Raw genomic sequence first — 15,794 nt, forward strand, 5'->3', positions numbered from 1 at the left:
ACAATTAGCAGTAAGTTCCTTGTTCAGGGGAATTTCAAGATAACTCAATTTTTCCATGAGAGGGTACTAAACCACCACCAGGGAGGGTTCGAACCCTCAACCTCTTGGACCATAGGCAAACACCTTATTGATTAGGCTAACTTACTGATTCCAATTGCAGTACGATTGATCAGCGGTGATAACGGAGAAGCCAGCAGGGTTGAGGTCTTTGGTATAGGCAAGTGGCGCTTCCTTATGGTCGGTGGTGACACATGGAACATACAAGCAGCCAATGCTGTATGCAGAGATGTGGGCTACCATCCTGCTTCCGTGGCAACAACTGTTGACTTTCACAGCACCGAGATACATCCAGTTAAGTTTCAGAGTTTTTTCTGTGCAGATGATGCCGAGTCAGTATTTGATTGTACGTATGAGTTTCATTCTGGAGCGGAGCATCTCAATGCTGCAGCTGTCATCTGTCGAGGTAAGACCGGGAAGGCGAGGTAAGACTGGGAGGGCGAGTTAGCGCAGCGGTAGTTCCCTCGCTTTGCACCACTGAGGTCCCGGGTTCAAGCCCCGGCGCGGCCCAAGGACTCGTGTGCACTTGGTTTATCCCGATTCCATGCTCGCTCTCGCAGGTTTTCTCCGGGATCTCTGGTTTCCTCCTGCTTTCAAAAAATCGGTGATTAGTTGTTTGGCTATCAAAAACATCCTTCACCCAATGGAATTTGGGGAGCTGCATAGATAATTGGTGGATGTTACAATCTAAGTGCGGATAGGTTTGTGCCAAGTTCGGCTGCAACCAGCCTAGTTGATGCGATCTGATTGTGATGATCCACCATGGCAGCGAAATTACAGCGCTTTGATCCCTCTAAGATCCGGAAAAGGCGCTATATAAAACACCGAAATTTATTTATTTATTTAATGTATGCAGTATTGTTTGTATTAAACGCTCCCCCTCTAATAACCCCCATCCAATTTTGCAATGAATAATTGACAAAAATGCAAAAAATTCCATGCCATTATTGTGTGAGTAATCGTACAACTTGGATCAGTTGTGTCAGTGACGATCATTAAATTGCCTGGACAAAACCTATTAAGAGTCAAATTTCCATCAAGTTCATTGCCTAATTATGGTAGAATTTCACTAATTTGATCAGCTTCTTGCTTTGATGATGTATTTACGGATGTAATTTTGTTGTATTTACCACGTAAATGCCATGTTGTACTTGATTCTGTAGAAAATCTGCAGTAGAATTAGAATAGTCATAAATCCCTCCTTTCTACAGGAGCACCATCGGGAATTTGAACCCCATTTTAAATTTATTTCATTGAAAATTCACGGCCCCTGGGCGTTATTTCAAACAATACAGTAATTCAGAAGGGTCACTGCTTTTAAATTGGTTTCAAATGCTCTCAAAGGCGCCCAAATATTTGGTGTAATGCTGATAAAAAGGGGGTGATTGGGTGTAGAGTGTGCTTGCTGATAAAAAGGGGGTGATTGGGTGTAGAGTTTGCTTGCTGATAAAAAAGGGGTGATTGGGTGTAGAGTTTGCTTGCTGATAAAAAGGGGGTGATTGGGTGTAGAGTTTGCTTGCTGATAAAAGGGGGTGATTGGGTGTAGAGTTTGCTTGCTGATAAAAAGGGGTGATTGGGTGTAGAGTTTGCTTGCTGATAAAAAGGGGGTGATTGGGTGCAGAGTTTGCTTGCTGATAAAAAGGGGGTGATTGTGTGTAGAGTTTGCTTGCTTGTGATTGGGTTTAGAGTTTGCTTGCTGATAAAAAGGGGGTGATTGGGTGTAGAGTTTGCTTGCTGATAAAAAGGGGGTGATTGGGTGTAGAGTTTGCTTGCTGATAAAAGGGGGTGATTGGGTGTAGAGTTTGCTTGCTGATAAAGGGGTGATTGGGTGTAAGTTTGCTTGCTGATAAAAAGGGGGTGATTGGGTGTAGAGTTTGCTTGCTGATAAAAAGGGGGTGATTGGGGGTAGAGTTTGCTTGCTGATAAAAATGGGGTGATTGGGTGTAGAGTTTGCTTGCTGATAAAAAGGGGGTGATTGGGTGTAGAGTTTGCTTGCTGATAAAAAGGGGGTGATTGGGTGTAGAGTTTGCTTGCTGATAAAAAGGGGTGATTGGGTGTAGAGTTTGCTTGCTGATAAAAAGGGGGTGATTGGGTGTAGAGTTTGCTTGCTGATAAAAAGGGGGTGATTGTGTGTAGAATTTGCTTGCTGATAAAAGGGGGTGATTGGGTGTAGAGTTTGCTTGCTGATAAAAAGGGGGTGATTGTGTGTAGAGTTTGCTTGCTGATAAAAAGGGGGTGATTGGGTGTAGAGTTTGCTTGCTGATAAAAAGGGGGTGATTGGGTGTAGAGTTTGCTTGCTGATAAAAAGGGGGTGATTGGGTGTAGAGTTTGCTTGCTGATAAAAAGGGGGTCATTGTGTGTAGAGTTTGCTTGCTGATAAAAAGGGGGTGATTGGGTGTAGAGTTTGCTTGCTGATAAAAATGGGGTGATTGGGTGTAGAGTTTGTTTGCTGATAAAAAAGGGATGATTGGGTGTAGAGTTTGCTTGCTGATAAAAAGGGGGTGATTGGGTGTAGAGTTTGCTTGCTGATAAAAAGGGGGTCATTGTGTGTAGAGTTTGCTTGCTGATAAAAAGGGGTCATTGTGTGTAGAGTTTGCTTCATTGTGGGTGTAGAGTTTGCTTGCTGATAAAAAAGGGGGTGATTGGGTGTAGAGTTTGCTTGCTGATAAAAAGGGGGTGATTGGGTGTAGAGTTTGCTTGCTGATAAAAAGGGGGTGATTGGGGGTAGAGTTTGCTTGCTGATAAAAAGGGGTCATTGTGTGTAGAGTTTGCTTGCTGATAAAAAGGGGGTGATTGGGTGTAGAGTTTGCTTGCTGATAAAAAAAGGGGGTGATTGGGTGTAGAGTTTGCTTGCTGATAAAAAGGGGGTGATTGGGTGTAGAGTTTGCTTGCTGATAAAAAGGGGGTGATTGGGTGTAGAGTTTGCTTGCTGATAAAAATGGGGTGATTGGGTGTAGAGTTTGCTTGCTGATAAAAAGGGGGTGATTGGGTGTAGAGTTTGCTTGCTGATAAAAAGGGGGTCATTGTGTGTAGAGTTTGCTTGCTGATAAAAAGGGGTGATTGGGTGTAGAGTTTGCTTGCTGATAAAAAGGGGGTGATTGGGTGTAGAGTTTGCTTGCTGATAAAAAAGGGGTGATTGGGTGTAGAGTTTGCTTGCTGATAAAAAGGGGGTCATTGTGTGTATAGTTTGCTTGCTGATAAAAAGGGGGTGATTGGGTGTAGAGTTTGCTTGCTGATAAAAAGGGGGTGATTGGGTGTAGAGTTTGCTTGCTGATAAAAAGGGGGTGATTGGGTGTAGAGTTTGCTTGCTGATAAAAAGGGGGTGATTGGGTGTAGAGTTTGCTTGCTGATAAAAAGGGGGTGATTGTGTGTAGAGTTTGCTTGCTGATAAAAAGGGGGTGATTGGGTGTAGAGTTTGCTTGCTGATAAAAGGGGGTGATTGGGTGTAGAGTTTGCTTGCTGATAAAAAGGGGGTGATTGGGTGTAGAGTTTGCTTGCTGATAAAAAGGGGGTGATTGGGTGTAGAGTTTGCTTGCTGATAAAAAGGGGGTGATTGGGTGTAGAGTTTGCTTGCTGATAAAAAAGGGGGTGATTGTGTGTAGAGTTTGCTTGCTGATAAAAAAGGGGGTGATTGGGTGTAGAGTTTGCTTGCTGATAAAAAGGGGGTGATTGAGTGTAGAGTTTGCTTGCTGATAAAAAGGGGGTGATTGGGTGTAGAGTTTGCTTGCTGATAAAAAGGGGGTGATTGTGTGTAGAGTTTGCTTGCTGATAAAAAGGGGGTGATTGGGTGTAGAGTTTGCTTGCTGATAAAAGGGGTGATTGGGTGTAGAGTTTGCTTGCTGATAAAAAGGGGTGATTGGGTGTAGAGTTTGCTTGCTGATAAAAAGGGGTGATTGGGTGTAGAGTTTGCTTAAGGCAAAAGAAACCAATTTGTTCCATCCATCAATCGACCATCGATGCTTGGTGATTCTTATTATTTATGAAATCAATTAATTGATGATTATTAATTGTGATAACATATAAATCTTTGCCTGTATTGATATCAAAAATTATAAATTTAGCATTAATTCTGTTAGTTGTTCATTAATAACAAGCATCGAAGCAGCATTGACGGTCGATCCAAAGATGGAAAAAATTTGTTTCTAATGCCAGAGGAATAGGATATTAATGTTTGCACAGTATTTTTTTGTGGGAGCTTAGAGTACATCAGACATAATTATCGAATTGAATTCTGAATATGAGGAGTGTGCTTTCATGTCCCACAAACAATAGGTGAAAATGTCCTTATTGATAATGCTGTATAATGTTAGTTGTAAGGGATCAATGGTTCACGCAGCAGGGGGGGTGTCATCCCTAATTGTTCTTGTTCTTTTGGCCACTTGAATGCAAATGGCTTCTTCGAGGTGAGTTTGGGGGCCTCCAAATTTTTCCCTGGCCCAGGGCCCAAAAAGGTAAATCCAGCCCTGCGTATGTTGAGGTAAGTCAGGGACAGTTTAGGTATGAGAAGGGTCATACCCTCAATTATCTAGCCTATGTGACTATGTGTAATTGCCACCTGGGACATCCACCATAATTATTTAAGGATTAAGAAATTCAATTTCGATTAAGAAATGTCAAATTTTCAGCTCTAGAGGAAAAAAAAAAAAAAAATACACTGCTTTTGATAAAAGATTCAATTTTCTTTGCTTGGAACAACATTTAAATACAAAAATAGTTATACATGCTTCATTCAAATGTGTAATGGTGAAATAAGCCAAATCAAGTAGTGTTACTCCAGATAGCCCTATGTAAGGTATATTTGTCTAGAACTACAACTAGTTGATACTGGGCCCCCAGAATGCGTAAAAAAATATCAAGGCCGCAGGGCCGGCAAGCCAGAGGCCATAGACACCCATACAACGACTAAACCCTCCAAGTGAGTTCCAATATAACAGGCCCCGCAAGGCATGGAAGTCCAGTTACCTTGACTCCATTACTCCATCGTCATATCTCTGTTATCTTAACCCTAACCGCCTAGGGGCTTTTGGCAACGGAAAGGGAAAGAAGGAAAGAATAAAGAGAGAAAAGAAGGAAAGAAGTTGTTTGCTCTGGGTGGGATTCGAACCCGAGACCCTCGCATGCCAAGCACTCGGTCGGCGACACTTTGCCACGGGTCTTGGGCTTCGCTGGCCAGCGAAACCGTGCCGATATGTCACCTAGGGCGATTGCGTCATCACACCACGTGGGATGCATGCACGAACAGCGCATATATCAAGTAGTATTTTGTAGTATTCAGGAGGCGTTAGGGTTAAGGAAGCCTATACTGAGTTTCGATAGTGGTAACCTAACCCTAACCGCCTAGGGGCTTTGGCGACGGGAAGGGAAAGAAGGAAAGAATAAAGAGAGAAAAGAAGGAAAGAAGTTGTTTGCTCTGGGTGGGATTGAACCGAGACCCCTCGCATGCCAAGCACTCGGTCGGCGACACTTTGCCACGGGTCTTGAAGCTTCGCTGGCCAGCTGAAACCGTGCCTATATATCACTTAGGGCGATTGCATCATCACACCACGTGGGATGCATGCACGAACAGCGCATATATCAAGTAGTATTTTGTAGTATTCAGGAGCGTTAGGGTTAAGGAAGCCTATACTGAGTTTCGATAGTGGTAACCTAACCCTAACCGCCTAGGGGCTTTTTATGCGACGGGAAGGAAAGAAGGAAAGAATAAAGAGAGAAAAGAAGGAAAGAAGTTGTTTGCTCTGGGTGGGATTGAACCGAGACCCCTCGCATGCCAAGCACTCGGTCGGCGACACTTTGCCACGGGTCTTGGGCTTCGCTGGCCAGCTAAACCGTGCCTATATATCACTTAGGGCGATTGCGTCATCACACCACGTGGGATGCATGCACGAACAGCGCATATATCAAGTAGTATTTTGTAGTATTCAGGAGCGTTAGGGTTAAGAGCCAGTAAGTTGAAATTACTCATGATTATACTGTTAAATCATGGCAACAAAATAAAAGTTATTTGATTAAAATGTGATGTGTAGTTGTTTAGATGTGGTGGTTAAAGCGAATACAGATATGGTACGTCGGAAACAGTCTGAAAAGAAAGACTAATTTGGATTAAAAAGGTAGGCCATATCTATGTGGAAATCATAACAGATTTATTTCTGAAAATGATTAAATTGCTTTATTTTTGTTCAAATAATTTTTAACTGTTTCCGACGCACCAAATCGGTATTCGCTTAAACCAAAATGTTCATCAAATAACTTCTATATTGTAGCCAAGATATAAGAGTATAAGTCAAAAGTATGGGTAAATTCAATATCCTGACACGTAAGATAACAGAGATGTGATGATGGAGGTAGAACTTTTTGAATAACCCTTGTAGGTAAGAAGTGATGTTACATGTTGTTTTACAGATCCTGTCCGTTTGGTCAACGGCCGTACCGCCAATGAGGGAGTCGTCGAGGTGAAATTTGAAAACAGAGAATGGGGTACGGTGTGTGACAATGACTGGGACTTACCTGATGCCAATGTAGTGTGTCGTCAGTTGGGTTACAGTCAAGCGTTGTACGCATTACCACATGGACACTTTGAGGTCGATGATGATGTAAGCATAGCAGTTACCAGTGTTGAGTGTGGGGGAGATGAAGCTTCCTTTCTTGATTGTCTTCATAGCCATGGCGAGGAGTTTTCTAGTTCTGCTGAGACCTGCTCATCACAATATCATTCGGCTAGTGTTGTGTGCCAGCCTAATGGTGAGTTAATTGAACTTTTTGGTAAATCACATAATTTCTTGTGGTTAGACCTCAGATGTTATGCTGATCGCATATCATTTAGCGAACATGAAATTTACCGAAATGGTCAATTGTTATGTTATGTAAAAGCTATATTAGATTTTCACACATGCAATTCATTGTGGGATAGTTTGAGTACAGTTCTGTTGAACTCTGACCTACAGGGACTTCCTTTTGAGGAGCACAAGAGCAATCACTCTCTACTGCTATCCTTAAATCTGATATAGGAGAGTGATTTTTAGTTCTTTTTAGTTGACCATTCTCTCCTTACATTCTATTGTAAATGCTCTGAACAGCTCTCCTTAAAGGCTCCAGAAGAGATATTATGTCCAAAAGACCTATCAGGAAAATTGCTCTTAATTTTTTTCAACAATGTGTTATGTGGGGCTTATGTTATGCTACAGATGGTTGGCTGTCCGTCCATATGGGTGGAAGCAAAGTCATTAATCCACTTTGCAGCAATGATGGTCGATCAAAAGATCATACTAATTTGGTTTTATTGCCTAATATAGAATTTTCAATAGTTGTTTCTGTTTCAGCTGTGCTCAATATTTCAAACCCTGCCACCTAAACAAAATGCTTCTTGTATTTATTCTGTTTCTCAATATGTTGTTGTTTACAGTTCGTCTAGTGGGCCCAGCAGGAAATATGGGTCGAGTCGAGGTGTATGCAAATGGTGAATGGGGCACTGTATGTGACGACAGCTTTGATATGCGGGCAGCCAATGTGGTGTGCAAAGAATTGGGTTTCAACAAAGCCATCCTTTACACAGCAGGTGGTGGATCATTTGCACCAGGTGGCATGGCATTTGGTTCTGGAGATGGCGCAATTCATCTTGACGACGTTCGTTGTACAGGCCCAGAATCATCATTATTGGAATGCAAGAGCAATGGTTTGGATAAGCATAACTGCGGACATGCGGAGGATGTCGGTGTCATCTGCTCCGCTCCAGGTAGAACTACAATGTCTAGAGAATATCATATTTTGCGATCATGATTTATGCACGTCATATTAATCATACTGTGCAGTCGGGTTTGATCCCCATACCTTAAAAGTGGACAATTTAAACTGTTTCTCTTGTTTTTATATTCGCGATTCTAAGTTTCCTTACATCGACCTATACACAAAAGTAATATCCGGGCGATGTTATTTTCACGATAGCAACTTGGAACATGAACAGTGCGAAAATAAATGTAGCACAGAAATGTCAATGTTTTCTATCAAGGCATGCGTTATACTGTCATTATACCCCACCATTTAAAATAAATGTAGCACAGAAATGTCAATGTTTTCTATCAAGGCATGCTTTATACTGTCATTATACCCCACCATTTAAAATAAATGTAGCACAGAAATGTCAATGTTTTCTATCAAGGCATGCTTTATACTGTCATTATACCCCACCATTTAAAATAAATGTAGCACAGAAATGTCAATGTTTTCTATCAAGGCATGCGTTATACTGTCATTATACCCCACCATTTAAAATAAATGTAGCACAGAAATGTCAATGTTTTCTATCAAGGCATGCTTTATACTGTCATTATACCCCACCATTTAAAATAAATGTAGCACAGAAATGTCAATGTTTTCTATCAAGGCATGCTTTATACTGTCATTATACCCCACCATTTAAAATAAATGTAGCACAGAAATGTCAATGTTTTCTATCAAGGCATGCGTTATACTGTCATTATACCCCACCATTTAAAATAAATGTAGCACAGAAATGTCAATGTTTTCTATCAAGGCATGCTTTATACTGTCATTATACCCCACCATTTAAAATAAATGTAGCACAGAAATGTCAATGTTTTCTATCAAGGCATGCGTTATACTGTCATTATACCCCACCATTTAAAATAAATGTAGCACAGAAATGTCAATGTTTTCTATCAAGGCATGCTTTATACTGTCATTATACCCCACCATTTAAAATAAATGTAGCACAGAAATGTCAATGTTTTCTATCAAGGCATGCTTTATACTGTCATTATACCCCACCATTTAAAATAAATGTAGCACAGAAATGTCAATGTTTTCTATCAAGGCATGCTTTATACTGTCATTATACCCCACCATTTAAAATAAATGTAGCACAGAAATGTCAATGTTTTCTATCAAGGCATGCTTTATACTGTCATTATACCCCACCATTTAAAATAAATGTAGCACAGAAATGTCAATGTTTTCTATCAAGGCATGCTTTATACTGTCATTATACCCCACCATTTAAAATAAATGTAGCACAGAAATGTCAATGTTTTCTATCAAGGCATGCTTTATACTGTCATTATACCCCACCATTTAAAATAAATGTAGCACAGAAATGTCAATGTTTTCTATCAAGGCATGCTTTATACTGTCATTATACCCCACCATTTAAAATAAATGTAGCACAGAAATGTCAATGTTTTCTATCAAGGCATGCTTTATACTGTCATTATACCCCACCATTTAAAATAAATGTAGCACAGAAATGTCAATGTTTTCTATCAAGGCATGCTTTATACTGTCATTATACCCCACCATTTAAAATAAATGTAGCACAGAAATGTCAATGTTTTCTATCAAGGCATGCTTTATACTGTCATTATACCCCACCATTTAAAATAAATGTAGCACAGAAATGTCAATGTTTTCTATCAAGGCATGCGTTATACTGTCATTATACCCCACCATTGAAAAAAATTGTTATCATTGGTTGGTGCTTAATTTGAAGTTTTGCATGAGCGCAATTCATAATATTCGGCCATCATTCATATAGTAGAAGGAACAATGTATTTTATTGTATTGTATCGACGATTGTGTATAATCGGCGATTATTGTTGTTACAGACCCAATTCGGAATGCATCTACTCACCATTGTATATATGCATAATTCATGGTGTTGATTCATCAGTGCTGTCATCATACTGTCAGATTCACCATTTTGGAATTGGAGATCGTAAACAAATACAATTCAGTCTCAATTCCCCTTAGAAGTGATGATGTAGCTGGATTAACTACCATAGGAATAGATGAGTTGACTTCTGACATCATTGCCTGGCAGTATGCGCATGCATCATCACAATTTCCATTGTTTTTTGCCTGGCAGTATGCGCACGCATCATTTTTTGTTCAGGGCTTGTGTTTTTAAAACTCCCGCCACATCACAATAAGGCTATTGAACAGTGTAGTGGTTGCATGGGGTCCACTCAAGCATATCGATATACCAGTCCCTTGCCTTTGTTGATAAACATTGAGGTCAACTCATCTATAGTTCAAAATAATTTTTGAATATATCGCACTGTACTAAAGTTTATTCGGTTTATATAATGCGGAAAAAATGAGACTCATAACACTGTGCATTGATATAGAATGGCATGCACGCAGTTGGCCGCACTGCTTACACTAGTTGTACGTTGCGTAATGCATGACTGACACATGCTTATGTGAATTTACGCGAGCGTGAGTTGGGACTTTATTGTCCCGCGCAGTAACGAAAGCCCAATAATTTCCACCTTATATAAGCCTAACAAACTTTAGTACGTTCACGAAGTATCTCTGCATTGAACCATAGATGTCAAAGAACAGGGATAAAGACCTGGATCGTAATTCCATAGAATATTCATAACATGCTTATCATCATGCACTCGTACCTGTAAGATTAGTATTTTTGAAAATAGCCGTATTGTATTCAATCTATGATTGCAGACATACATAGGTGATGAGTACAACCTGCTTGTAGTGCAGGGCAATATATTCAAAAATTGTGTTCACCTATTGCTATATGGTAGTTAATCCTGTTATATCATCACTTCTACAGCAAATAGTGACTTGTATGATTCATGTGTAGTGTAGACAACTGAATAATTTAGTCTGATCTGTGTTGAATCCCACGCTTGTGCTCATTATTGCTTATTCTATTACCCCCACAACCCATTATTCAAAATCGCGCACTGTGATTTGTTGAAACGCGTCACATGAAAGACCATTAATTGGCAATAAAGTGGCCAGGGCAACGAACTTTATGTTCGATTCTTCTCTCATCACAGCGCACAGCAAAGCGTGATTAGCGTCGTTACGCATTCTATGCAAAGCATTACGCTTGGTAACACGTTTTGCAATTCTCGCTATCACTTACGCTTTGGCTACGCGTAGGCTCTCCACCTTGAGGTAAACAACTTGAAATATTTGGGCAAAAAATATATTTTCTGTTTAAATCTCACTATTTTGTGGTAATAGAATAGAAATAAAGGATGCAGCATTATCCTTTACACGCAAATAATGTGTGGCCCGGGATTGTAGGGAAAGTTAAGGAATTCAAAAGGTAGAGCCTTGACGTCAAGTTTTTTGTTGTTTTTTCCTCATTAAACTTTTGAAGATAAATATCATTTACAAGTTTGATATGTTTTCTACAACAACAAACAAACTTGATATTTCTAAATAATACTCTTATACTACCCACAGCATGTAATAAATCATATCCTTGTTATTTGTTCATCCAGTGCGTCTGTCAGGTACCTCCTCTGGACGAGTTGAGTTATTCGCTGGTGGCGCTTGGGGTACAGTTTGCGATGATGATTGGGACATTAACGAAGCAAACATCGTCTGTAGGATACTTGGATTAGGACCAGCACAAAGGGCTTCCACAGAGGCTGAATTTGGGGAAGGAAGCGGACCACATATGCTGGGTGGTCTACAATGTACTGGCGAGCATACTAATCTGTTTCAGTGTCCATATGATGAGAATGATGATTGTGGCCATTCGGAAGATGCGGGAGTGGTGTGTAGTCAGCCTACAAATGGTGAGTACATAGTGCAATGCTTTGTAGTGTACATCACAGTATGCTACATGTAAATTAAGTCATTCTTGGCCAGGCTGGAACATGCGCGTTGCGTCTATGTAGCGTACTAAGCATGTACGCAATGTAAGGCATGTGTATGCTTTCTTCTGTACCATGCTATGTGTGCATGTTTATCGGAGAGCCACTAACGTTTCGAGCTTGGCCAAGAATTACTTTTATCTGTAGCTTGTTAGAATGACCATATGCTGAGATTCATTAGTATCACAATCATGAGGAAGATACAGGAGTGGTGTGTAGTCACCCGTAGTCATGAGCAGGGAACCACATTAATGCATCAAGTTACTCAAGTAATCCTTTTTTTTGTATAAATTCTCAGAGCATGAGTCCTATTACCATGTATTGCTGCCAAATAATTTGTAACCTGCATATTTATGAATATGAATGACCTCATTTGCATATTTTGTCAAACAATGTGATTTTCTGATTTACCAAATCACTCACTAATAGTGCCTTTGTAATTCATATATTCAATTATGTTGTATATTCTCATCAGAGCCACTTCGTGTAGTTGGTGGAGGACATAATATCCAAGGCCGACTAGAGGTCCTTAAGAATGGTGTATGGGGTAGCGTATGTAACCACGGTTTTACACTCCGGGATGCTACCGTCGCCTGCCGTGCCATGGGCTTCCCTAGAGCAATCCAGCTTATGTTTTTTGGTCCAGGAAATGGGCCGATTTATTATGACGGGGTCAACTGTCTTGGGACGGAGGGGTCACTAGCAGACTGTGATAGGCTGATACATGACCCTGCTAATAGTACATGTCAGCATACAGATGATGTGGGCATTATTTGTAGTCCTGCAGGTAAGATGCATGGATGCATTTAGTAATGAGTACCAACTCCACCATGTTTGTGTGTCGCTCATTGGAAGGCAAAATATAGGGTCCACAACTTCCCCCCTAAATACTTTTTAAAATAAATCAAAAAATATTTGACAAAATGCAAACGTGTAAAAAGGTATGGGTAGCCATTTTACACCTTATGGAACAAATTATAGCATCACATGTCATTGCGTTGAGTCATAATAGTTCATTAAGTAAAAAAAGAGACAGTTTTAAACAGTGTTAAAAGTTGCACCTAAGTCCACACAAGTCAGCTCTCAAACAATACAGTAGGCCAGGTCTATTCATGTGTTTGTTAAAGAAAACCTGACTGCTATGTACTCAGATGCAACTTTTAAAACAGCCTCTTTACTTACACAATTGTGACTGAACGCAATGATGTGTGACACTATAAATTGGTCCACATGTGTAAAACAAATAGGGCTATACATATCTTTTTACATTTTTACATTTCATAAAATATTTTTTGACTTTATTCTAAAAAGTATTAGGTGGGAAGTTGTGGACTGTATAGTGTACCTCAGGCTTTTGCAAGTTGAAGAAATCTGAACTTCCAAGCGATATCGCTTGACATGTCTATGCATCAACCAATCATTTCCATCTAACTTGATCTATTATTTTACCATTCTCGATTATTAACTTTTGGCGATGAATTGAATTAATTCAAAGCAATAATTATTGACAGCAATGGATCTTCTAATAATGTATTGTGGCATATTTAGAATATTTTAATTTTCATTTAGAATTGCTATCACCGTGATAAGTATAAATGCAAAAGTTACGAGCGATGCATAGCATAATTCGGCGATTGCCCATCGCTTTACAAATGTGGCACATCGCAATCGCTCGATCAGCAATCGAGTATAAATTCAGTTTAACGCTCAATCATAGAGATGCTAATTATCATTCCATATAAGGCTTTAGCAAATAATCACTGGAGGTATATTATTTGCCTGCCATAAGTAACAAACCAATATGGCGGAGTTACCATGACACTACACACATCTCTTTGGAATTTACTGATTTGTCTTTTCTTGTCAAGGCTAATCTAGCTAGGCTACGGTTGTTTGATGGTATGTAGGACATATTCATTTTAAAGCAAAGTTCAAAGTACACGGAAAAGCTGCTGTAAATGGGAGATGTATTAAAATAAGATGAGGAACTATTTGTTTCTATGCCATCTGAAAAAGCTGCTGTAAATGGATGAAAAATGCCAAGTTATAGTATAAAATTATCTTGAAACAGAAAAGACAGTGATATAAATGTAATTGTGATTCAATCAGCTCTAGTAGTCAGCTGTGTGGTTGGGTTAAAGGGTCCAGTGTGCCATCATAAGTTTTTCATAAATGTTCCATTTTTCTTAAAACAGTCAGCATAATTGGAGAGCGTGTTTCAAGCGCCGGTCTTATCCTTCTCTACCACAACGGCGAATTTGGCAAAATATGCGACGATACATGGGATATAGTAGACGCCAACGTACTCTGTCGTCAGTTAGGCTACCCATCAGCATTACTGGATTCTGCTGATACCGCTGTCACATTGGAGTTTTCGAAACACATCGTTGGGAATATCCAGTGTGTGGGACAAGAACGGGAGCTTTTAGATTGTCAACACTCAGACATTGGACCATATGACTGTAGTGCCTATGACAACATGACTGCTGGAGTGACTTGTGAACCCAATGGTAATCAAGTAGAGAATTAACAATAGCAATTTTTGTCAGATGGACATTTTATTTTTGATTTTCAAAAGACCCTACATACCTGTAACATACAATACACCTCTCTCGCAAACTAGTGCATTGCATACCTGTGACATACAATACACCTGTCTCGCAAACTAGTGCATTGCATATGTACTTGCTCAATTACATTTTGTTACATACTTGAATGGGTTCTTTTCTAATAGAACTTTTTATTTTACCTGTAAAGTCTATGGGGATGAAGAGTAGAGAAAGCTGGAAAGGGCGACATAGCCTCATTTTAGGCCATTTTAGGCACTTAAAGGCTCTTAAAAGGAACCCCATAAAATTGGCATCAAATGCTACTTGTGCAAGTATGAATATAATTAAATAACTTCTGAAGAGGGGGCTATAGCCAAAACAATAACTATACTATATCACTAAGTTATGAATCAAAGGTGCTAACCCCTCCACTCATAGTACTCCTGGATCAGTGTGCTCCTGGATCACTAAAAATATAGTCCTGCACTCAGAAGATAGGCATACTCCTGGAGCACTGTGTGTTTGCAGATAGAACTCACTAACCGTATCGCAGTGTGGTTATTATCCTTTTTGAGATATGGTGGACACAATAGGATGGCACTGCACGAAGCGGGTGAAGTCTTTTCAATTTGCCAGGTTTTACCCAGATTGAATATTGCCCTCCTTTTGTGTACGCCATACTTTGAAAAGGCTAAGGAAACAAAGGTGTGTCCTGTATCATGTGATAAAGGATAGGAAGGTCTAATATTTTGAATAGTGGATGCCAGTGCTGTGTAACCGATATGCCCTACGATAAAATATTGGACATACGTATCCTCTTTCTCATGAAAGTGGACAGTATAAAAAAATTGCTATCCTTTATTCTATGCCACTATTGCCATAGCAATGATCTTATGTATATAATTGGGCTATATAAATATGTGCCTCTTTCTTTACAGTACGTTTGGCAGATGGCAACAACATACTAGAAGGACGCGTCGAGATCTATGCATACGGCTTATGGTACTCAGTCTGTGATAGCAACTGGGATATTAATGACGCTCATGTAATCTGTCGTAGTCTGGGTTATCCAGGGGCTGACCAAGCGTTCACGGGGTCCAGCTTTGGCAGCGGTACAGCTCCTGTTCTGTTGGACAACTTAAACTGTGCAGGGAACGAGAGGTCGTTGTTGTATTGCTCAAGTCCAACACCTCCTGGAATTCACAGGTGTGGCCCCAATAACCGTGCTGGGGTCCGATGTGAAAGACCTTGTAAGTATATGCTTCCCAGGAGGGGTACTCAGAACAAATGACCATACGGGAATTGGTAGCATTTTTTAGTCTTTTGGGATATCAATGACTCCTTTTCTAGGCCAATTTTGGTTTATAGATGGGTGCTTTTTTCAAAATTTTCTCAATTTGTTTCTGAAAATAGCCTAATTTTGCCTCACTGTACCCAAAATGTTTGAAATTTCTCCAAAATTTGTGAACATTTTGACTTCTGGTATATCGATGGGTCCAAATTTTTATGCCTCCACCGGAGGTATTATGTTTCCTGTTTGTCC

The 15,794-nt window shown here is 40.0% G+C and overlaps 1 protein-coding gene across 1 annotated transcript in view; it reads left to right on the forward strand.

Moving 5' to 3' along the window:
• LOC140172444 (scavenger receptor cysteine-rich domain-containing protein DMBT1-like) overlaps positions 1-15,794 on the forward strand; it is a 64,944-nt gene that overhangs the window by 37,939 nt on the left and 11,211 nt on the right. Inside the window, 6 exon segments of the mRNA XM_072195595.1 lie at positions 6,457-6,795; positions 7,457-7,786; positions 11,325-11,624; positions 12,178-12,489; positions 13,898-14,212; positions 15,190-15,501. Of these exon segments, the coding sequence (XP_072051696.1) occupies positions 6,457-6,795; positions 7,457-7,786; positions 11,325-11,624; positions 12,178-12,489; positions 13,898-14,212; positions 15,190-15,501 (1,908 nt within the window).

This window comes from Amphiura filiformis, chromosome 2 (assembly GCF_039555335.1).
Source record: "Amphiura filiformis chromosome 2, Afil_fr2py, whole genome shotgun sequence".
Classification (NCBI taxonomy): Eukaryota; Metazoa; Echinodermata; class Ophiuroidea; order Amphilepidida; family Amphiuridae; genus Amphiura; species Amphiura filiformis.